This window comes from Lytechinus variegatus, chromosome 13 (assembly GCF_018143015.1).
Source record: "Lytechinus variegatus isolate NC3 chromosome 13, Lvar_3.0, whole genome shotgun sequence".
NCBI lineage: Eukaryota > Metazoa > Echinodermata > Echinoidea > Temnopleuroida > Toxopneustidae > Lytechinus > Lytechinus variegatus.
The window spans coordinates 34,740,159-34,765,601 of record NC_054752.1 but is presented as its reverse complement, the minus strand read 5'-3'; the positions used below and the strand labels follow the sequence as shown (position 1 = coordinate 34,765,601).

General features: G+C 35.2%; 1 protein-coding gene across 1 annotated transcript in view; it reads right to left on the bottom strand.

Moving 5' to 3' along the window:
* The window catches only part of LOC121426114 (integral membrane protein GPR155-like), a 51,983-nt gene extending 27,174 nt beyond the window's left edge, over positions 1-24,809 (bottom strand). The window contains exons 1-3 of the mRNA XM_041622282.1: positions 24,702-24,809; positions 12,911-13,019; positions 3,643-3,951 (exon numbers count right to left, since the gene is read on the bottom strand). Of these exons, the coding sequence (XP_041478216.1) occupies positions 3,643-3,912 (270 nt within the window). The 5' untranslated portion in view covers positions 3,913-3,951; positions 12,911-13,019; positions 24,702-24,809. The remainder of the gene's footprint in view (positions 1-3,642; positions 3,952-12,910; positions 13,020-24,701) is intronic.
* Between the last annotated feature and the right edge of the window lie 634 nt (positions 24,810-25,443).

The following is a 25,443-nucleotide window of genomic DNA, read 5'->3' as shown; positions in this document are numbered from 1 at the left end:
ACCCGAAATCACTGACTTGGATGCTTAACACCATTTTCGGCGACCTCGTGCGCAATAACGGCTGGTCAGATCCGTGCCGTAATATACTGTGCATGTTAAGACTAAAAAGTTCTTCCAATTTCCAGAAAATAAGCACTCTACCTCATCAAACTTGGTTGCAGCAGTCGATCAAAAATAGCAATTTTTTTTAAAACTTGGTTGTTTGGCCACGCATTGGTTGCTAAGGGAGGCCGTATCTTAGCAACCGTTTGACCTTGGGGCAAAATATTTCAGATTTTTCCGTCAGACATTTGGGGGAACATTTGGTGCGAGTTTAAAGAAAATCGAAGGGGGTCGGGTGACAAATTGTCTGAAAATTGGTTGATTTGACGTGGATTGACCCACCTATGAGTAATGTGCTTTGAACGTATGTGTAACTTAACCCCAACGTATATTGACTAAGCCTGAGTCATATCGATTATTTTGAAAACCGGTGTTCGACAGCTCTAATTCGATCGAACATCGATGCATCGAATATTGAAGGCGGGGAAAATTTAGTCTTGTTTTTGCGTCGATGCGATGCGCTTTGCATATGCACTATACGCACTGACGGTCTGCGCTGGCGTTGGCCGGGTGAGCGTTGCACAAGCAGATGACAGAGCAAAGTTCGTTTGTATTTTTCATGATCACAAAACACACAAAAAATGCCGGGGACCAAAGCAGAATTCTTCCCAAAATATCTTCAACAATGATATTTGCAGATGACAACATATAAGTTTAAAATGAAACAATAATAAAGACATGAATCACGCAGAGTCGATCCGAATGATTTTCGGTCAACTAGCATTCGCAGTCCATTCACCAGCCCCGTCCGCAGCTCCGTACACTCACTCTCCCGAAACGACAGTCGTGCTTGACGTCAGCGCCAGCAAACAAGTGCAATCAACGGAGAGCGCTGTAACTTGCCTGAGATTGTGTAGTTGGATCCAAAATGAGCTCCAAATAAATTTATGGGAATAAATACGTAATTTTCTCTGGATGGTCATTTGAATTGCTATTCAATGCTGATATAACGATTGTGAGGAAAGATTGTGGAATATGAGTTATGACGATGTTCGAGAATTAATCCTGATGACAATCCAGTTTTTTAGGCGCAATTGAGCATGCGATCAAAATAAATACGAATGGTTCGAATCGAGCCCTAAATTCATCTAAATTATTACGATTTAACAAGATTTTATGGTCATACTAAGAATATTGACGATGTCAGCAAAGTATGTTATGTTCATATGGAAGAATTAATACTGGGATTATTTCTATGATTCCATTTCTGGACGTCTCCAAGCTCCGAGAAAATAAGCACAATGCGCATGCGTGTTCGATGACGTATGACATATTTTTCCATTCATGAAATCAGAACCCAAAGTTGGGCACAAACTAGCTTCAAATTGATGGGAAAAAAAATCAAACGCAATTTTCTCTGTTTTGTCATGTAAAATGTTATTATATGGTGATATTACGAACTTGAACAGAGTTTTTGCATGTAGACAATGTTCGAGAATCAATCCTGACGTGATGATTTTTTTTTTTTAGACAAGTGCACTAGCTCGACTCAAGAAGTCAAGTCGATCGTCATGAGATGCCCGCCATTGAAAATTGAAACGAAATACAAACGTTTCACATCAAGCTCTAAAGTCATATTAATGATTATCATATGCAAATTATTGTTAAATATTACGATTCAATAATGTTCTATGGTCATAATATTAATATTGTTCATGAAAGCAAGATTTATTTTACGTTGATCGCGTCAATTTCCGGCCATTTTCTGGTTTGATTAAAGAACAGTACTGCGCATGCACGATCGATGGCCATGACTTCCATTCATGAATTCATCGTGCATAAATTATCTCGGCACGAGCAGACGAGTAAGACTCGAACTATGATCGAAAAAAACTTCAAATTAATGGTGAATAGCATCATAATTACTCAATCGGTTTCATTTTGGGGGCAATAGAAATCAAGTAAGTGGTAGTAAAGTTGGACATTGCTGATATTTTGATGATTGATTGTGTAAACCAAACGAATCGGCCGGCCGTTTTTTTTTTTTTTTTTTTTTTTCGATGCACCGATTTTGCAAAATCTGCACCGGTGTTCGATTACATCGATCGAACACCGATTTTAAAATCGATTCGACTCAGGCTTAATATGGACGTATGAAGACGTGCTCGGACGACCACAAAACTTACTGAACATGTTTATAACTTACAGCTACCGTATAATGGCGTATTGACAACGTTTATAGGAATTGGTATATAAAGGTGGGGTTCACAGGAGTTTTCTTCGGCATGGCGGTGGTGTTGATACGGTGATTTATCGTGCGGTTATGATTTGAATAGTCGAGCGGCAGCCTTTTTATAGGCTACGACACGTGTTCGTCAGCGATACGCTGCCGCGCGCTATGCGTAAGTTAGGCTATCGTAGGGCATAAGTTGTGTACGCCAGCAATACGCTAAGCATTCGTTGGAATACGTTACTTATAAGTTAATGAAGCGTGCGATATAAGTTACTAATACGTTATGTATACGTCCAACTCGTTATGAATACGCTAAGTATACGCCCAGAGTTGAAAAAAAAACAAAGTTCAGCGTATGCCGACGTTTTAGAGAAATTTTGATACGTCGGGCATACGCTGTCTAAAACGCCAAGGTGTGACAGCGCCTTTACCAAGGATATAGAGGTGATATCTCCTTGGTCTTACTTTGCGTTCTGACCTCGAAACCATATGGCACATGCCATGATAACTTCTTCAATAAGAGTACTCATCTTTTATAGAACCATGGTTTATGTCTAAATACATAAAGATCTATTATAGTATAAACACTGCTACAATGCGACTGTAAAAAGCTACACTGTATTTGATTTTATTTGTGCCAAGAGATTATGTGAAGCCAAATGCAAAGACCTAGTACCAGAACGTGCAAAGAAAGCACTGGAAATTTGATGTTCTGCAGAATTTAATATTTCAACTGATACAACATTTTACTTCGGCACAATATCTCGGTCACATTTACTCTACGGCGGCCATACTGCCATTTGAAAACAGCCGTTTAAACGTTTTTGTACCAGCTACATATAGGTGGTTAGAATAAAAAAGTAAAGAAAACAGCTGTTTTTTACTTGCCGTACGGCCACCGTAGAGCAAATGTGATTGAGGTTTAACACACGTGCTGAGATAGACACTTCCTTGTTTACTGTACTTTACAATATGCAGTTCCCATGACTGAAGTTATGTATGTAAATGAAATTAATTCTATTGTTGCTCATCTTGAGAAAGGAGTCTCAATGCATGACTTGAGATTAAATTACAATAGAAAAGAAATATGTGTGCTCTCAGGGATCTTGAAAAAAATATTGTAAATTCAATAGGAATCATCTTATTTTAGGATTATACACAGTTGGTTCATTTTCTTTCATTCCCTTTTTTATGTCACCATTTCCATTTTGTAACATTGATTATTTTTTGTAATATTTGTATAACATGTGAACAAAGCAATAAAGAAAAATGATGTTAACATCACTACCATGGGTAAATATCAAATAAATATTAAATACATCTTTCCAAAGTACAATTAAGTACAAGTTTTGGCTAGCAATTCTTACCTGAGTGAAATCCAGTTCTACCAGTGATTTAAACAACATTGCCGGCAGGGCAAAGTACGATACATAGTGACCCAGCCCCTTCGCCTGCGACGGACAAACAATCCGCGTCCGTCCCGCCAAGTAGCCGAATAAGATGATCGTGAAGCATTGGACAAGAGCGGGGATCAGATTCTGGAAGGCAAGTACTGTTGCGTTGGGTGTCGATGGAGGTCCCGTCGTTGTGTTGGGATTTTCATGGAGTACGGGTGTGATTGTCAATATTTCTGCCATGGTGGATTACTTGAAATTCATCTGAGCTTGCAATTGTAACTGTTTATTCAGAAAGAAAAGTGAGAAATGCCTATTCTTTGTCAGATTTTGTACAGTGAGCTAATAGTCCAGTAGACGGTCTCATAGGCCATGTACAAGACCTGGAAAAGTTGTTAAGTACAAGGTTTTTTTGTTGATTCGTGTTCTAGATGGGTATTGAAGTAAATTCAGCTTGGTTGCCACCTTGGCAACCTTGAGCAATTTTTTTAATTAGCCTAATTAGCATAATCATCTAATTAGCATATGTACGATATGTAATATACTACTTCTCTTAAACCAGAAAGACTAAAAACATAAATAATATCATTTTTCTAAAAGGTCCTGTGACGTTGAATCCATGCATAACAATATTTTAAATCTCTAAGTTATGCAATTATCGTAATCAGCCTAATTAGCATAATGAGCTAATTAGCATAAGTGTAATACACTGTATATATATATATATGTATTTGTGGATGTCTATCCAGAAAATTCACAATACGTAAATAATGCAACCTTTTTATGGTTTTCTATATCGAGGAATTCATTTATGACATTATTTTTCAATTTTAACCGATGTAATCACTGTAATTAGCGTAATTAGCATAATGCACTAATTAACATATATATGTGTAATGTATTTAAAATACATATTTCATTGTCATTTCATATCGAGAATGCCCAAAAATGAATAATACAGCTATCCTACGGTTTTCTATGGCGAGGAATTCATTTATGACATTATTTTTCCATTTTAACCAATGCAGTCGCTGTAATTAGCATAATTAGCATAATCAACCTAATGCACTAATTAACATATACATATAGATTTATTTGTCCAGAAGTACCGTACTACAACAGCCTGAAAACATAAACAATACAGCTATCCTATGGTATTATTCTATGAGGAATTCTTTTGTGAAATCATTTTTCCCGTTTAATAAATGTTATTGTTTTAATTAGCGTAATTAACATAATGCGCTAATTATCTTATGAGCAATATTTTACATATGAATATATTCCTTTGTCATTTTATATCAAGAATGCCCGAAAACATGAATAGTACAGCTATTCAATGATTTCCTGTGACTAGGAATTCACTTATGACATTATTTTTACCTTTTACCAATGTGATTTTTTAATTAGCATAATGCACTAATTAACATATATGTGCAATATGTATATGTATATAAAGATATATAGATATATATATATATATATATATATATATTCTTTTGTCATTTTATATTGAGAAAGCCTGAGAACATAAACAATTACAGCTATCCAATGGTTTTCTATGATGAAGAATTCTTTTGTGACATTATTTTCCCCGTTTAACAAATGTTATTTTGTAATTAGTGCAATCAGTATACTGCCCTAATTAACATAATTAACGATTTGATTGCATATATATATATATATATATATATTCCTTTGTCATTTCAAATTAAAAAAATGCCCGAACACATGAATAATACAGCTATTTCATAGTTTCTATGTCGATATCGTATTTCACTTCAAACAATGTTAATTGTGTAATTAGCTTAATTGACAACGAAATATATGTATTGCACCTGTAGTTTAAATACCACTAACCATAGGATAGCTGTATTTTTCATGTTTTCAGGCACACTCGATATAAACTAACAAAGAAAAAATGAAAAAATAAAAATCCATAATTCATTGTACGAAATAGACATGAAATACTCCGAAAATTTGCTTTGCCCAATTGATCGTGGGCCCGGCCGGCAGCCGCTGAGCAGGGCCAGTTCGACGAGGCTCTATCCCTTTAATCGTTGAATGTCAAACAGGCATGGGCGGAAATCCCAGGGGGGACAGAGGGACGTGTCCCCCCCCCAACTCAAAAAAGTAGGGGGGACACAATATCAAATGTCCCCCTACTATTTTTGGTCTTTTATGGTGGTAAGAAATACATAATTCTAAATCGAAATAAAACTTGTATTTTGGGACGAGATGACCTTACTTTGGCGATGATAACATTTTTATTTGCCTGTCAAATTTTCCCGCTTCTTGCCCCCATAGGCGGATCCAGGGGCCGAGCCCCCCCCCCCCCCTCTTTGTGGAGCAAAAACATAAAAAAAAGAAAGAAAGAAGGAAAAATGAGGGAAAAAAGAGGAGAAAAGAAGAGAAGGACGAGTGCATGAAATAAGATGAGGGGAAGACTTGGAAAATAAAAATAATCTTTCGTGCCACTACATAAAATTTTCGCTCGCGCTCGCATTGCCTGTTAGGTGATTTACATATCTTGTTAAATATTGAGTTCGAATATGAAGGTTGGAAGTCAATATACATAACATATTTCACCTCGGAAATCAAACTTTCATTATTTTGTGTAATTTACAAAGTGATTTTTAAAAAGTGCTCTGTAAAAATGTCAGTTTTATGGTCTGAATGTTAACATTTGCTGCTTGCGCTGCGCGCTCGCAAATTTTGATTTATCAGGTACCTATTATTTTCGTGTATTCCATTAAGTTTACAAGATATCCCTTTTCAGGTCTGATTGTCGAGACGTATCAGCTAGCGCGCTGTACGCTCGCATTGATTGGCGAGTTATATAAATGTTTCAATATTGATTATACAACAATTACTACTTAAAATCCCCTTTTCATGACAGTTTATCAAAAAGTTTAGCTCACGATTTGTGCTTGCAGTAATGGTTAAAAATATATTAACTGATGCATCCCATTTATAATCACAAAAGTGAAATGTCCAGTATTTATGCCATGATATCAGATTCTGCGCCCTCATTAGGCATTAATAAATATGATATTAATTCAATAATTAAATTGTCCCTTTTGTTTCATCTCGAGATAGTCTTCATTTTCATATAATGACATGTCGTAAGGATGTCCCGGTCCTATGTCAAAACTCAATTACAATTTTTCTACAAAGTGCTTGAAATATAAAGCTGAAATTGACTCTTATTTTCAGATCGGAATATCAAATTTTCATGATTAAAGTTGTATTTAGAATGCCTAGTATAGATTCTAGGTCTAAATATGAAACACGCTCGCGCATGTTTATCATGTTTATTCAGATACTCAACTTGTTCTCTAATCAAAATCGTTATCCAGTTTCAGATCACGATATCAAAATTTTTCTGCTCGCGCTTTGTACTCGCATTGTTAATGTAGGAAGACCCCATATTACTCATCCTTAAGATGATTTACAAAACATGAACAGAGTGGCCCATTTTTAGGTCTAAATCTCGATTTTTTTCTGCTCGCGCTTCGCGTTCACATCAATCGTTAAATTATATAGCTTCACGATTACAAAAACTGATTAAAATTTTCCATTCTTTCTTTAGAACGTTAAAAAATTTTCAGCTTGCGCTTCGGCTCGCATTTTTTTATTTTTGAAATATGTAACGCCTTCATGGCTAAGTGCAAGCAGTCCTTAACAGGTACCTTTTCAACAGGTACCAGTTCAAAACGTATATAAAAAAATTCTGCTCGCGCTTTGCGCTCGCAATATAGTTTCTTCTTTCTATTCAGGATTTACAAAACATGAATATGTTGAGTGTCACGTTCAGTAAATATTATAGGACTAAATCTCGAAAATTTCCGCTCGCGCTTCGCGCTCGCATTAATTGTTTACTTATATACCTATTCTGCTTAAGTTACAAAAAGTGCTTAGAATTTCCATTCTTTAGGTGAAAATGTAAAAAAATTCAGCTCGCGCTTCGCGCTCGCATTATTTGATTGTTAAATGCTACTTTAACAGGTTTCTTTTCCATCAGTTCATTTCTGCTCGCGGTTTGCGTTCGTAGTAATTATTAGGTTGCATACACATCTCTTTCAGGATAACAAACATTGCCCAGAATCAGTTCAAAATTGAGCAAAAATACATAAAATTATTTTTAAAAATTAGCTCGCGCTTTGCGCTCGCATCATATAAAGAAGGATTATGATATCATATATTAATTTATAAGTATAAAGCTATAAGAAGTGACTAATGAGGACTACCCCTTCCAAGAAACAAACAAAAATCATCTTCGAGCTGCAGATCGGGGAAAATATGGCTGAAACGAAGTCACCACTCATATTGACGAAGGCTGGATCCGCTCCTGTGTCCCCCCTACCTTTTGGGAGAGATTTCCGCCCCTGCAAACAGGGTAGCAGCAACTCCCATCTTTTAACGTCTTTTGGTCTGATGCGGCCGGGGTTTGAACCCCCGACCTCCCGGTTGTGAGACGGATGCTCTACCAATTGAGCCAACACACTGGTCATAGGAATATATACTTGACATATTGCACATAGATGTTAATTAGTGCATTGGGCCAGTAATTCTAATTAAGGCATTGACATTGGTTAAAATAGAAAATTACTGTCATAAATGAATTCATCAATATAGAAAACATTAGAAGAGCTGTAATATATATGTTTTCAGGCCGATGTAGACAGTACTTTGACACAGAAACCTTTTCATTGCAAATATATATTAATTAGCGAATTATGCTAATTATAACAATAACATTGTTTAAAGGAAAAAGATAATGTCACAAAAGAATTCCTCATCATCGAAAAACTATAGGATAGCTGTATGCCTGTATTATTTATGTTTTCGGGAATTCTCACTCAGTATAAAATGACAAAGGAATATATATATTGCACATATATGATAATTAGCGGATTATGCTAATTATACTAATTACGACAATTACATTGGTAAAAAGGGGAAAAAATAATGTCAGAAATCAATTCCTCATCATAGAAGACCATGGGATAGCTGTATGATTCATGTATATATTCGGGCATTTTCGATATAAAATAACAAATGAATATATATATTGCACATATATGTTAATTAGCGCATTATGCTAATTATACTAATTATGACAATTACAATGCCAAAAAGGGGAAAAAATAATGTCAGAAATTAATTCCTCGTCATAGAAAACCATGGGATAGCTGTTTTATTTATGTATTTGGCATTTTCGATATAAAATGACAAAGGAATGTATATATTGCACATATATGGTATTATCGTAACTAGCGCATTATGCTAATTATACTAATTACAACAATTACATTGGTAAAAACGGGAAAAAATAATGTCAGAAATTAATTCCTCGTCGTCATAGAAAACCATGGGATAGCTGTTTTATTTATGTATTAGGGCATTTTCGATATAAAATGACAAAGGAATGTATGTATTGCACATATATGTAATATGTTAATTAGCGCATTATGCTAATTATGCTAATTACGACAATTACATTGGTGAGAAGGGAAAAATAATGTCATAAATGAATTCCTCGCCATAGAAAACAAGCATAGGGTAGCTATATTAACCATGTTTTCGGACATTCTTGATATGAAATAACAAAGAAATATATATTTCTATATGTATTACACATGTACATGTATATGTCTTAATTAGTGCATTATACTATCTAATTATGTTAATTACAGCAATTACATTGGTTAAAATTGAAAAATAATGTCATAAATGAATTCCTCGCTATAGAAAACCCTTAAACAGATGCATTATCTACATATTGGGAATTTTTATGATAGACATCCACAAATACGTACATATTACACTTATGCTAATTAGCTCATTATGCTAATTAGGCTGATTACGATAATTGCATTACTTAAATATTTGAACTATTGCTATAAATCGATTCCTCGTCACAGGACCTCTTAGTAAAATGACATTATTTATGTTTTTAATCTTTCTGGTTTAAGAGAAGTCGCATATTACATATCGTAATATGCTAATTAGATGATTATGCTAATTAGGCTAATTAAAAAAAATGCTCAAGGTTGCCAAAGTGGCAACCAAGCTGAATTTACTTCAATACCCATCTAGAACGCAAATCAACAAAAAAACCTTGTACTTAACAACTTTTCCAGGTATGAAAAATATCTACTGGACTATAATGTCGAACTGAGACAATGATTGCATGTTCTAGGGATTGAATCATTCATCCATATTTACCCCCCCCCCTCCCCCATCCCTAACCAGGTGAAATCAACATGCACGTAGTCCCGTGAAAAAACCCAACAGTATTGAGATCAAAGATGACTATGATTGTATGAACACAGTCACAGTACACATTCCTGCAAACATATTAAACGCATGCATGTACATGTAACTGATAATTCCAATAATTCAGCCACAATAGGAAATCATTATCTAGGATCATGGCTGTATGCAGATTGTTTTTTTTTTGCTGGGGGGGGGGGACATGTAAACTTGTCTCGAAAAAAATCAAAAGTGAGGGAGTCAAAAGTGAGTTTTCATTAGGTCACTTTTACATTTTGTAACTGAAATTGAAGAATTTTGTGCATACTATAGGAGAATGTTGCACAAATTTTAAGTTCACAAAAAATTGTAAGTTTTCAAAATTTCTGGGGGCCATTGCCCCCCACCTCTTGCTGCGTACAACCATGCATACAGTGAATGATCTATAAATAGTATGTTTAATGCTACAAAAAGGGGGCATTCAATACATATCAAACTTCTTATAAATTCTAGAATTATCAACAGGATTTACATGGACATATATATATCAAAATGCATACTGTACATCAAACATGCCGATGGGTATTTTTACCTTCTTTTACAGCCCATCCACCACATGTAGTGAATGGGCTATAAAAGACGTGTATATATTTCGAGACGTCCACGTGCAAAAAAAAATAAGAAAAGTAAATAAAGCAGGTACGAATAAAGAACAAAATATGAAGAAAGAAAGAAAGTAAGTAGGTATGAAAGAAAGAAGACAGAAAAGGGTCAGAATGAAGCAGAAAAAAAGATGAAAGGGACAAAGCAGAAAATAATGAAAAAATAAAGAGTAAACGAAAGAAAGCAAGCAAAAAGAATTCAAAAATAAAAAAGAAAGAAAATAGAATGAATAAAAGAAGGAAAAGGAAGAAAAAAATAGAATTATCCATGATAAAGTGAAGGAACAAAAATGAAGAAAAAAAAGAAATTAACTAAAAGGAATACACACAAAAATAGAAAAAGGTCAAACTAATATAAGATAAAATAAATTAACAAGGAACCGAAAAAGAAAAAAAAGTCTAAAAAAAATGAATGAAAGAAAGTTAGAAAGAAATAAAAAGAAAGAGAAAAAAGGGAATAAAAATGTAAAAAGTGAAGGAAGAGAGAAAAAAAAAGAAAATTAAACAAAGAAATAAAGATGAGAGAAAAAAATGAAAGGAAATTTGACGCAAATATGAAGACTACAAAAAGATAAAGAAAGATAGGTAACTTCAGAGAAAAAAGAAATAAGGAAAGAAAGAAAAAAAAAAAAGAAAGAAAGAAAGAAAGAAAAAGAAAACGAAAGGGAAAATAAAAAGTTGGGAAAAAAACCCAAAAAAAATCAATGGAAAGAATAAAGAAAAAGTTAATAGAAGAAAGACAGAGAGAAGAAAGAAAGTAAAGAAAAAGAGTAAATAAAGAACGAACGAAAAAAGAATGAGCAAAATAAAGAAAAAAAAAGAAAGAAAGCAAGTAAAAAAAGACACAAAAGTGTCAGAAAGCAGAAATAAAAAAATAAGGAAATTAAGAATTATTAAAAGAAGGAAGAAAAAGGGGGAAAATGAAATGAATGATTAAAAAAGGAAAAGCATGTATAAAAACGAAAGAATGGAAGAAAATAAAGATTACAAACAAGTGAAGGAAGAAAGAAAGAAAAAAGAAAAAGAAAGAAAAGGAAGAGAAACGGGGGGAAAGCAGAAAAAAGACTCAGTAAAGAAAAAAAAGAAAGGGATAAAACGAAAAGGGGGAAAAAAAGGAAGAAAGATGAAGTATAAATGAAACAAAGCAAAAGAAAAAAAATAGAAATTCAACAGATCAAAAGATTCAAACAGAACAAAAGTAAAGATATAAATGAAGAATGAAAGAAAAGAAGAAAGACAGACAGATAGGAAGAAAGACAGACAGATAGATAGAAACGAAGAAAGACAAACAGATAGAAAGGAAGAAAGACAGACAGATAGAAAGGGAGAAAGACAGACAGATAGAAAGGAATAAAAAATGGAAAAGAAAGAAGGGATAGAAAGAAGAGACGGGCAAAATAAAGGGTGAATGAAATAAATGGTGGGAGGAATACTTGTGGGTACTTGTTACTACTAGAGGCCATCGATTTTGAGCAAGAAAAAACGCTGACATCTTGAGATGTGATAACCCTCTAGCTATCTTAAATATTATCTTAAATATCGTGAAAGATAAGAAAGAAAAAAGATAAGAACGTTTTCAGAATACCACTTATCTACATTCTGTTCTTATCTTTTAGCGCGCTTTGGTATTATATGCGCGAGTTGTAAATTTACGCGCTCAGCATTGGGTGGAGAGCAAGATAAGAACAAAGATAAGAACAAAAGATAAGAAAAAGATAAAAACGTTTTCAGAATACCAATTTAAGAAAGTGACGTAGATAAGAACAAAATTAAGATAAGAACGTTTTCAGAATACCGCCCCTGGTCTTATGAGGAAACCAGAAACAAGGTATACATGTAAATCTTTCGAGTGGCAGATGATACAGTGTATGTGAACAACTTGAATATATTCATGTCAATAACATTCTAAATCATATTACTGTAATACAAAATAAATTGTTATGTTATTGTTGTTCTTTACATTTGGGAATAGTTCAAATCCAAAACTTGCATAAAGTTCAGGAAAAGAGCTTATTTCATACAGTCTATAATCCTATCATTTAAAAATGTCACCAAAATCATTAACATTTTTGGCCTCAGCAGTTCTAACATTATTATCATACATACATGTATTGAATAACTCAATCACATTTGCTCTATGACGACCATAAGGCAAGTCCAAAACAGGCGTTTTATTCATTTTTATGCAAACCACCTATGTAGCTGAAACAAAAAATGTTAAAGGGCTGTTTTCAACTCGCCATATCGCCACTGTAGAGCAAATGTGACCAATGTATAAAGGATAGAGAAATGCTTACCGGTACTTAATATTTCGTGAAACTTACATGTTCATGTCTTTTCCAGGAAAATCGAACTACTCTATTCTTGTCAGCTTGTAATCACACAGTAACTTGAGGACATTTACCATGCAGGTTAAAATATTTGCTGCAAAATCTGCAAATTCAAAAGATTGAAGAGAGGAGCAAAATTATATCAATCCAAATTCTGAAACACAATCAAGATATACTTCCAAAGAAAATAATTTTGAAGTTCTCTCAGATCAACAAATGGGAACAGAGAGGTTCATTTTATGCAACTAGAATAATCTTTCCACAACTTGGCTGAAGAACAAAGTACATAGATCAGAGAGATACAAACTCTTCAATTCTCTATCAAATTTGGTCTCGCTTCAAGGATTACTTGGCAAACTCATACAGAGTTACCATTTCTTCCAAATGTTTGCCAGGTGTATGCAGCTTCTCATTAAATACATTTATCTAATAATTTTTCATACACCAATTACCTCTTCATAGTGCATTCTGAGAAAAGGAAAGATGACTAGACTTTTAGCCAAGATTTGCTCATTAAAGTTTAAGCTCAGACGGGAAAAATTATTTAAGCCTGAATGCCAAACTACCCCTAGGTAAACAATTCAATTCATGCATGCAATCTTTTGTTAGCTACTATTGGAACAGGATAGTTGTTATGCAATAGGTTCCTCCTCACATGTTAGACCACGCACAGGCAGAGAGGAGTGACCTTATGAAATCAGAGTTGGTCAAAAGATTACAAAATGTCACTGTGCTTTGTAAACAAAATCAAAGAAAACAAACTCCGCATTCACATTTGTGAGCAGGAGTGGTAGTTAAAAAGAAAAAATTACAACCAACTGTCCATTCTTCTAGGACCCATTGCATAAAAGTCATTATTAACTCTGCCATCCAATGGTATAAAAACTTCCCTGGAAAACCCTTGATTGTCCTTGGCTGTTGAGCATCGTTACCTTGGATTGCAAAGTTAATACCATAATAGTAACTTTTATACAACTGGAACCTGTTATGGTACCCTGGGATGGTTGCTAGAGATTTTGGCAATGGGTCATTTGGGATCTGATTTATTGTTTCTTCTCCCCGATTGTGTTTTTTACACAATACAATTTTGTTTTGTTTTTCTGCCTATATTCCAGGGTTGGCGATTTTTTTGATTTTTTTTAAAAAATCAAAAAATTGGATTTATTTGATTTAAATCAGATTTTTTTTATTTAAATCAGATTTTTTTGATTTTTTTAAAGTTCCTTCGAAAAAAAGGGTAATTATCCCCCCCCCTTACTCTTACAATGACATCAATATTGATGTTATACATTTCACCCCTAATATTGTTCTTAACCACATATTTTGTAATTAAAATCCAGTAAAAATGGACAATTAAAGATAAATTTGAGGAATCATGTATCTGAACTTAATTCTATCATACATAGGCCTATGAAGGAATATTCCATAGGGAATTCCCAGTGAGTAGAGAAAATTCCCCTCTGGGATTTTTCATTCAAATATTTGAAAAATCCAAGAGAAAAAATCCCTTATCAAAACTGCCAACAAACCCTTTGCCAATTACTAGTATTCATGTATATTGTAAGAGAAATAATTCAAATCAATGATTTTTTTCAATTAGTCACAGCTTTACAATAGTCAAAGAGAGACTACAACTGTAGGGGAAGGCGGGGTAAGTTGTGACAGTTTTTGCTTTTTGCATGTTAGAATTGATATGATTAATAATCTTGTCGAAATAAGTACCTTGACTTGAAATTTAATTCTTCTGAAATATTTTCCACCTATATATAACTTTCTATCCCCACACTGAAAGTCATCGTGACCTTTGAAAAAAACGATGTAAAATGGCTCAACTTGCCCCATATATCGGGTAAGTTTGAGCCACCTTCTGGGGTAAGTTGAGCCACAAAAACTATGTACAAAATGTATGGGGGAAAACAAGTATGTCAATTTTTTTTAAAGTCTTTTCACTTGTTAATTCTCTTTGAATACTCACATCCTGTAAAAGGAAAAGAGCAGTCATGTAAATTTGCTCCTTTCAGCTTGCATTTCAATCGATTTTTATGGTTTGTTCGTTTTTTAAGATACATTACCATAGGAATTACCATGGCTCAACTTGCCCCATGCTGTTTGGCTCAACTTACCCCAGTCCGAACTTAGTGCGATAATTTTGTATCCACACATTTATTATGCATCCATCATATAAAAGACTATGACAAGAATGAAGATCCATACCTGGACTAATAATGTTGTTATCATGTCTTTATTATATTTAAAGACGTGTTGTTTATAAAGCACTTATCTATTTCACACTCTTTTTTACTTTTTTGGCTGAAATTCATATTTTTCCCTCTAAAAAACTACTTTTTGTTTCAAAGTTGGAAACAATGTGGTGGGGTTAGGGGATATGCTATGGGTCATCAATACATGACACCACCACAATGTCTGACTCATTCATTATTGGCCTGGGGCTGGTGGCTCAACTTGCCCCTATGCTCAACTTACCCCGCCTTCCCCTATATGTTTAGGATCTTTTTGATAAAAAGCTCTTCTCTTGCTACAGATATAGATGCAAAACTCTCAGTTTTGGAGAACAATATAGGAGATAGCTTAGTCAAAGGGTGACTATACTACATTTTGTTACTGTGATTTTTTTTTACATTAATCTACAATTTTCATTCCCATATTCTCTAAAAAAAAATCTGTTTGATCCATGAAGTATGAAAAAGAATCTACTTACTTTTAACTTAAAGGATAAAAACTGCAAAACTGCTTAAATTACAACATATATGTATTACAAAAAGAAGTATTTTATTTTAAATGAGACACAGCTTACAACTGCCAATGATTGTAACTGAAGTACCTGCATCTTAACATTAAAATGCAGTGTTAAATGTTTATTCTGAGTTTTGCAAATTGTTGTTATAGAGCTCTTTCCATTATTACATGCAGATACAAAACTTCCATTATTTGTAGCACTGAACATAAAATGGGCTGCAGTGACTTAAAAGGTTTATAAGAGAAAGCTTATGACTGTACTACATTATGTTAATGTGATTTTTATAATTATGTTATTTAAAACATCAAATGTATGATAAATGTAACAATACGAAATAAGAGGCATGTTAAATATGTTGATTACATGCAGGTATCATTTTGTTATTTTACATGACAGAAGTAGTTATGTGTAGGCGAAGGATCAAAACTGGAAAACTGCCAACAAACCTTTTCTCATTGACTTTTATATATTATATATCTTTTTTACAAACTGCTCTCTGAAAAGTTGGATTATGTGAAAACTTTATGTTAAGAAAGAAATTGACTAATAATAACTGACAAAGAATGTAAAATTTCAGAAGAAAAACTCGACATAATTTACAAAAAATGAGTAGGGGAAGGCGGGGTAAGTTGAGCATAGGGGCAAGTTGAGCCACCAGCCCCAGGCCAATAATGAATGAGTCAGACATCGTGGTGGTGTCATGTACTGATGACCCATAGCATAACCCCTAACCCCACCACATTGTTTCCAACTTTGAAACAAAAAGTATTTTTTTAGAGGGAAAAATATGAATTTCAGCCAAAAAAGTAAATAAGAGTGTGAAATAGATAAGTGCTTTATAAACACACACGTCTTTAAATATAATAAAGACATGATAACAACATTATTAGTCCAGGTATGGATCTTCATTCTTGTCATAGTCTTTTATATGATGGATGCAAAATAAATGTGTGGATACAAAATTATCGCACTAAGTTCGGACTGGGGTAAGTTGAGCCAAACAGCATGGGGCATGTTGAGCCATGGTAATTCCTATGGTAATGTATCTTAAAAAACAAACAAACCATAACAATCGATTGAAATGCAGGCTGAAAGATGCAAATTTACATGACTGCTCTTTTCCTTTTACAGGATGTTAGTATTTATAGAGAATTAGCAAGTGAATTGACTTTAAACAAAAAATGACATGCTGGTTCTCCCCCATACATTTTGTACATAGTTTTTGTGGCTCAACTTACCCCAGAAGGTGGCTCAAACTTACCCCATATATGGGGCAAGTTGAGCCATTTGACATCGTTTTCTTCAAAGGTCACAATGACTTTCATTGTGGGGATAGAAAGTTATATATAAGTGGAAAATATTTCAGAAGAATTAAATTTCAATGCAAGGTACTTATTTCGACAAGATTATTAATCGTATCAATTCTAACATGCAAAAAGCAAAAACTGTCACAACTTACCCCGCCTTCCCCTACCTATTGACAACATACATCTGTAGTTTTTAAGGAATTACCTGATTTTATTAATTTGATTTTAATTTGTTTTAAGTAGATATGAAGACTTTGTTGATCTTTTATTGATATAAAGTTAATTCAAAGTTTTTTCAGTTGACTTGAAGAATTAAAACTGCATTGAACAAATACTTTGTCCATGATTTGTACATGTTTCAATGGAAGTGATTTAAATCAATGATTTTTTAAAAAAAATCATGGTGATTTAAATCGCGATTTAAATCATGATTTAAATCAACGTGATTTAAATCCGCCAACCCTGCTATATTCCTAGTATTGTATATTTTGTTTTGTACCATTTTGTAATTCTTGTTTGGAACAAAATGTTGGCAATTGCCAGTGACATTCTATAATAAATTCAATCCACAATTATTCATACAATCACATATCACATTTCAGGATTTTATTTTTTAAAAGACCTTGAGGTTTTGCAATGAAAACCTAAAATATACTGTATCTTAAACCATTTAAAGAGGACTTTGTGATCTCTCCCATTAATTCAACTCAGGGGAAAATACATGGGGGCTGGGGGCAATTTTTCTCCTGAAATGCTCAAATGATCCCCGGAAACTAAACTATCACATCAATGATGTAGAGCTCATCTGGCATCTCGAAAAGTACATGTAATTTTACTTATATTTACAATGAAAAATGTATATATTTTATTGCCTAAACTCAACTTCAAAGACTTAACAGTCACAGGGAAGAGTACAAGCTACTTAAGATTGAGTCTGAAAATGTTTGTATCTCCATGGTCTGATTAACAGACATAACATTTGACAAAACAAGAATTTATCCATGCCTTTGACAAAAGAGGTTAGTTTTCAATCAATAGGTGGTTTCAGACCGCCTCGAAGGTCGTCAGTTCCAGGTATTCTCTGATCGGGAAATTTACCCCAATCAGAAAATACAAGGTATTTTGGTAATGTGAAAGCAAACTACTCATAATTTTCCCGAAAGAAAATACCCGCTAAATAGTAGGTACTTGGTGAAATTACAAGAACTTTCGCAGGGATTTTTCCAAGGTCGCAGGTATTTTGGCGATGTGAAAGCAATTTACGGGAACTTTTAGCCCAGCGTGTCGTTGAGCACTGGAGCTGTGGGTGGCTGCTGGGCTTGTGATTTTGAATCTCGCGCCTTGCCTGCTTATCAGAGACCATACTGCGCATGCTCGTAACTTCAGGAACTTATCCCGAAGGGTATGTTTCGGGGCGGTGTGAATGCAGGAATAATTAACGGTATTTTTTAGCATACAAATGTTCTCGTAATTTAACGGGATTCTTATGATCGAGGCGGTTTGAAACCACCTAATGCACAGTATTGCAAACTGTTTTACAGACTCTTCAATACAGCACTTTGATCCAAGGTTATCAAAGGTCAGATTTTTCTTGCTTCTCCCCAGGCAGTTTTATGTTTATTATAAACACTGATTGGCTCAATCCCCATCTGGGTAAACTGTTTTACAGGTCACTAGTTCTTTACAATCTCTCATAAGGCGGTGCTGCACCATCCCGAGTTTGCTCAATCTCGAGATTTTAGCCCGATCAGCCCTCTTCGCGATTAATCTCGAGATTCAAGAAACCCCGTCTCCACCATCGCACGAAGAGCGATTCTTGCTCGAGCGAGGCAACAAGCCCGATATTCCGAGCATGCGCACTTTCGATCTTGGAGTTTCAACGGCCCGCGCTTTTGAATAACTTCCCGCGATATGCAATCAAGTCCATGTACTCTTTCGCCGAATTCGACCGTTGTTATGCAACAATCCTCTCAGCTCAGCCGCGCTATAATTATAAGCGAGTGAAGTATTCTTCGTTTAATATGATGGCGGACTCCGAGGCAACGACAGAAGGGGAGAGGGAGAGAGGGGAGGAAAGACACGAAAGAAATGCTATTTGCTCACATTTTGCGAAGGAATAAGACGACAATGCTGTCAGTATTGTTATTGACTATGACCATCGTCGATAATGAGCGCCTCCCCCATCGGTCTGGTCTCTCCCAAAATCCATTCACGGGGGGCTTGACACCATCGTTGCTGATTGGGGAATTGATGAACGCTATGATAAAGTTGACTTTCGCATGCGTTCGGTATAATCGCTGTTTATGTTTTTACCAAGGCGGAAATGGAACGCGAATTGCATTATGGACTGAAGGTCATGAATAAATTAACCCGAGTCCAAACCCGAGTGCGTCTGCACCTACGAATTAGCGCGATAATTCGTAAATAGCGCGCTATTTTGCAAATAAACCCGAGTTGACTTGGGATTGCAATCTCGAGATTAATCCTACGAACTAGCGCGATAATTGCGTCTGCATTACAAACAATCTCGAGATTTTTCAGATCGGGATAATTTGCCGGATCAGAAATAGCGCGCTAATTTGAAAACTCGGGATGGTGCAGACGGCCCTATATTCAGTTCTATTGTGATTGCTGAACAAATGTCATATCTGAAATAAATTCTACACCTTGTTTCTTGAAATGTATTATCACTGGCAGTAGCGTACCTAGGATTTCCAAAAAGGGAGGGGGCAAAACTGTGCGCCGAAAAATTTGACAAGCAAAAAAAAAATAAAAGGCCTTCAATCATAAAGGATTTCATACCAGGAAAAAAATTGACCAAAAAAAAAAAAAAACGCTCGTCAGGGGGGCAAAATAGGTATTCAAGCTTGTCAGGGGGGGGCAGAAAAGGTTTTCAAGCTCGTCAGGAGGGGCAGGGATACGTCCTTTGCATGGGTTGTGACTCGTCAGGAGGGGCAGACTGCCCCCCCCCCCCCGTAGGTACGCTAGTGATCATTTGTAAGCTAAAAAGCTACAGCTCCACATGTATTAATTTGGTTGGCTAATACACTGTTCTCACTACCGTCTTAAAACTATTTTAGTGGAAACTAGTTTTATTAGAATCGCACAGATATGCGCAGACTTGCCATACTTTTAAAAAATGGTACCCTCCCACATGAGCATGAACAGGATAGTATCTAGGTTAATGCGAATGCGAAGCGTGAGCTGAAAATTTTCATGAAAGGACTTCTCGGACATTTTACCTGACAAGTACCAGTTTATCTGACAGTTACCATGGGAACATGGCCTCTCAGCCAATCAGAATCAAGGAAAGATGTCAGATCTGACAACTTGTCAGATGAAAATATCGATGAAATGCTCACCAGACCTAAACTTTTAACATTCTATGCACTTTGGTTCATCAAGCAGGATGGGTAGGCCTGGGCGACTAAACATTTTTATGCAAATGCGTTGCCCAAGCTGAAAATTTATGACATTCCAACACAGAACTGGACGTGGAGCATTTTTGTGACAAGGCATAAACAGGATGGGTATCTATCTAAACAATTGAAGACAATTTTTTATATTCTGACCTAAAGGCTAAAGAGCGAGTCTAAAATTTGATTTGTCCATAGTATTTAGTCAAAAAAAAGTCATTTTCTACTATTCTATATAGCCTATAAGGCTATAGGTTTTAATATTTCTTTGTTTCAGCCGTTCACCAGTTCAGTTTACTTGTTCTCTTTTTCCTCTTCCTTTCTTTTCTTTCTTTCAATCTTTCTTTCTTGTCTTGTCTAGTTCCATTAATGCCCACAATCAACATTGATCATTATGGCATATGAACATCAAGATTGACTTTAATTTTGCCGGGACAGGCAGGTGCAATACACTGGGTGAACATAGTCTTGAGGACGCAATGATGATGATTTTTTTAAGATATGTCATATACTTCTTCATCATTGACGTCTTGACACTCTCTCCATAGTGTCTTAAGCGAAGGACCAAAACAAAGATGGATTTCCCTAAGAAATCCATCTTTTTAAACCAAAATCACGAGAATTCTATTAATTTTATTCATTCTTACACCTTCCTACGCCTAATGCGTAGGAAGGTTTTAAATATTATTACATAAAAATATTAAAAAATGAAGATTTCTTACCTAACTGATGCCGCGTAGACCTCTCGTTCCACATGTAAACAACGGGAATACAATAGCGTCGACCCTTGAACCGCTTATGTATGACGTACTTCCGGAAAGCAATGCCGTCTTAACGAACAATTTAGAGATATAAATTCTTATTTGACAAAAATAAAAAATTATTTTTCAATCATAAATAATTCATATTAATATACATAAATTATTTATGATCACAAATAAATGTTAATATTTGTTAAATAAGAATTTTTATCTCTAAATTGTTCGTTAAGACGGCATTGCTTTCCGGAAGTACGTCATACATAAGCGGTTCAAGGGTCGACGCTATTGTATTCCCGTTGTTTACATGTGGAACGAGGGGTCTACGCGGCATCAGTTAGGTAAGAAATCTTCATTTTTTTATATTGTTATGTAATAATATTTAAAACCTTCCTACGCATTAGATGTAGGAAGGTGTAAGAATGAATAAAATTAATAGAATTCTCATGATTTTGGTTTAAAAAGATGGATTTCTCAGGGAAATCCATCTTTGTTTTGGTCCTTCGCTTAAGACACTATGGAGAGTGTCAAGACGTCAATGATGAAGAAGTATATGACATATCTTAAAAAAATCATCATCATTGCGTCCTCAAGACTAGGGTGAACACCCTACTCTTCGACCAATAGTGTATTGGTTTTAACATGCATAGGTTGTGACTCTCCTATACACAGGGTGACCAGATTTCACAAAATGAAATACGGGACAATCGACCAAAAAAGATCAACAAAGAAGGCTACACAGTGTTACACCCAGTGGCGTACCGTGAGTCACGGCATTGGGGGGGCACCAGCAAAAATTTTGATTCACCTAGTGAGCGCGCGAAGCGTGCTCAGTTGCTAGGTATACTGACCTATAGACATTTTAAGGACAGTGTCATTAAACGAATATGTATGTTACTGATCACATAATTTTTGTATATATTGACCCCAAACGGACTATATTGTAGGAATCTATTAAGAGTATACATATCTCACTATAGTAATCTAATGCGAGTACCAAGCGCTTGCTGATTTTTTTAGAATTATATGCATCCAAACACATCAAGCACCTGTAGTCATTGTAATCATGATTAACATGCACTTCTCACTAATCAAATATTGCGAGCGCGAAGCGCGAGTTAAAAATTAGGAAATTCACACCTGAAGAGCTAGGGGCATTCTAATGCTTGTTTGTAGGAATTCACGTAGTTCATGCGTATTTCACTAACCAAATGATGCGAGCGCAAGCTGAAATTTTTTATATTCAGATCAGAAAGTGACATTTTAGGGACTGGTTTTAATAATTCATGAAGAGCGGACATAATCTCACTAATCCACTAATTCGAACGTAAGCGCGGACGTGAAATGTTTGATATTAAGACCTTAAAATGATATGTCACTGCATAAAACAATAATAATTCGAAGTGCGAGGAAATAATTTGGTGTATATTGACTTGAAAACGGGAGGTTTTAGCACAACAGGATTATATATCTCGTTAAACAGACAATGCGAGCATCAGGAACAATGAAGACATAGGCCCTGAGCAAATTATGTTTCATAAAGTTATGATATCTTTTTTATTTTTATGTAATATAACTTAATTATAATATAATATAACATAATTAATAATTTTTCCTTCCCACTACGTTTCTCTCACTTTCTCCCTCTTTTTCCCCCGTTTTTTTTTGGGCCAGCCGATGGGGGGGGGTGGGCACGTGCCCCCCCATGCCCCCGTAGTTACGCCACTGGTTACACCTGTGAAAAATTATAAAGAATTGGAAGGGTGGGTGAACGAAAGAATGAAGGAGAGAAAGAAAAGACGAAAGAAAAGAGATGAATTGAGAAGAAAGAAAGAAAAAATTAAGGGGAAAATGAAGGAAAAATGAAAAAAGAATAAAAGAAAGTTAGAATAAAAGAAAGAATAAAAGAGCGAAAAATGTTACCGTCATTCTTTGAATTGAATACAGAAAGAAAGAAAAAGAAAGGAATGGAAGAAGAATACAATGTGTGAACGACAACATAAAGGAGAGAAAGAAAAAAAAGTAAGAAAAATGAGGAGGAAAGAAAGAATGAAGGAAAGAAAAATGTTTCCTTCATTCTTTGAAAGAAAGAAGCAAACAGAGAAAGAAGGGAGGAGGGAAGGAAGGAATTAAAGAGAAATTCCAGTAGTTGCAGTAAACACTGATTTCATGAGAAAGTCTGTAAAACAAGGCTTAATTGTCAGTATATCAACAAGGATCTAGATTTGGTACAGTTACGTTAACTGAACTTTGTGAAATCTTGAAATCTACGCTAATAAATGTTCACACCGAAGATCCCCAACACAGATAAGCGCACGTGGGACAATGTATAATTATTGCTTAGGGCGTCGGGCCCGACGCTCTACCCGAATCCTGTAATTATTTGCTGATTTCTCAGCAATTACACAATTTCTTCCAGAATCCTTTGGCACATGTGTTTTATTTATACAAATAGACACTTTGGTGGTCATTTCATTGCATTCTGTACAAACTCATTTTTATATTGTTACGAAAACTAGTATTTACCTTTAAGAGAGGGAGGGAGATAAAGAATAAGGGAAAGAATTAGAAGGAAAAGTAAAATGAAGAATGAAAGAAAGGAGGAAAGAGAGGGAGAAAGAATTTAAGTGAGGAGGGAATGAAAACATAATGGAAGAAGAGAAAGAATTTAAAGAAAAAGGAGAGGAAGGGAGGGGGGAGAAAAAAAGTTTTAAGAAAGAAAGAATATAAAAAAGGGAAATTTGATAAAGAAGACGGGTAAGAAAAAGGGGGAAAGAAAGAAAAATGAACAGAGAGAGAAAGGATCAGGAAAGACAAATAGGAAATAAAGATAGATGGAACAAAAACGGGCAAGCAGAAAGGATAGAAAGAAAGCAAAAAAAAAGCAAAAAAAAATCCAATCATCTAACAAAAATCATGATATTTGGTGTTTTTCAAATATAATTTTAGAATTAAAAATAATGTTTTAGAAATGAATAAAATTTCAAAGTGATTTTTTTTTACTTAAAAATTAGATGAAACATCGCGGCATCATACACAACAAGACTCAAAACGAAAGCTGAAACAACTAGATCTAGTTATGAAAACTCAATAACTTAATTGTTCCTCCGAGATTACATCTCCAAATCAGTTATCTGAGAACCCATAATATAGCCATACAAATGATTTGTCACTTTTAAATACATTTTGTTCAATATTCTGAAATACGGGACAAATAGGCGTCCCGGGAAGGGTTTGTCGGGACGCCGGGACAAAGAAGCAAAATACGGGACAATCCCGGGAAATACGGGACGTCTGGTCACCCTGCCTATACACAGGACCAACATTTGGGTCCTTTCCGATAGACTAAGTGTTTTCTAACTGCATTCACACCTGCACAGTGGCGAGGCACGCTAACACACAATACTAAAGCATCAGAATTTTTGTCAGACATGTTTCAACATGAGCGCGTTTTTCGTCAGACGCGTTTCTTTCATCCTTCCTTCCTTCTTTCTTCCTTCCTTCCTTCCTTTCTTTCTTTTTTCCTTCCTTCGTTTACTTACATACCGTATTTCCAGCGAGTAGATGTAGTGCGTGGACGGCGCGGTGAAGCTTCTGAGCTGTGCAGTCCTGACTGCTGTAAAGTGCTGTTCACGAGAGTGGCTTCTCGCGTTCACGAGAGTGGCTTCTCGCGTTCACGAGACCAATCACATTCATAACCGGTTCGCCAGCCCGCGTATTTTTTTTTTACACCACTGCTCCGCCAAAATATTGAAAAACCCCACAGAAACGGCTCGCGCTAGAGTCTAACACGTTGACCACACACGTTTCGTCGTGCACATCTTGATTTCGTTCAATAGTCATACAAAACAAACCTTATGATTTCAATATAGATATATAGCTTTTTAAAAGCGTTTAGTTTGTAGAGACCTAATCGCACTTATGGCACCTCCAGACATTCAGATACATGAAACAAAGAATTAGCGAGGGTTCTTAGCTGCAGATAGACTAGATTTCTTTTCTTCGTCGACTAAAATTTTCACCTCTCTGATCTTCAGCACTCACCCTAGCTCTCTCTCACTCTCCAGCATTCTCCGTTCTGTATTTGGGCGACAGTGGTCTTGCCCAATACAAAAAACCTTTATTTTGTTGTCATTAAATTAGGCACAATCACTTTGGTCTGTATTTATTGATAAGTACACCTTGATACCTTTGCTTTTCTCTATAATTACAAAGCACATAGGGACTGCTTCTGCAGTGATATGCGCTCTAGGAATATGATTTTATATTAGTCATATTTTGATCATTA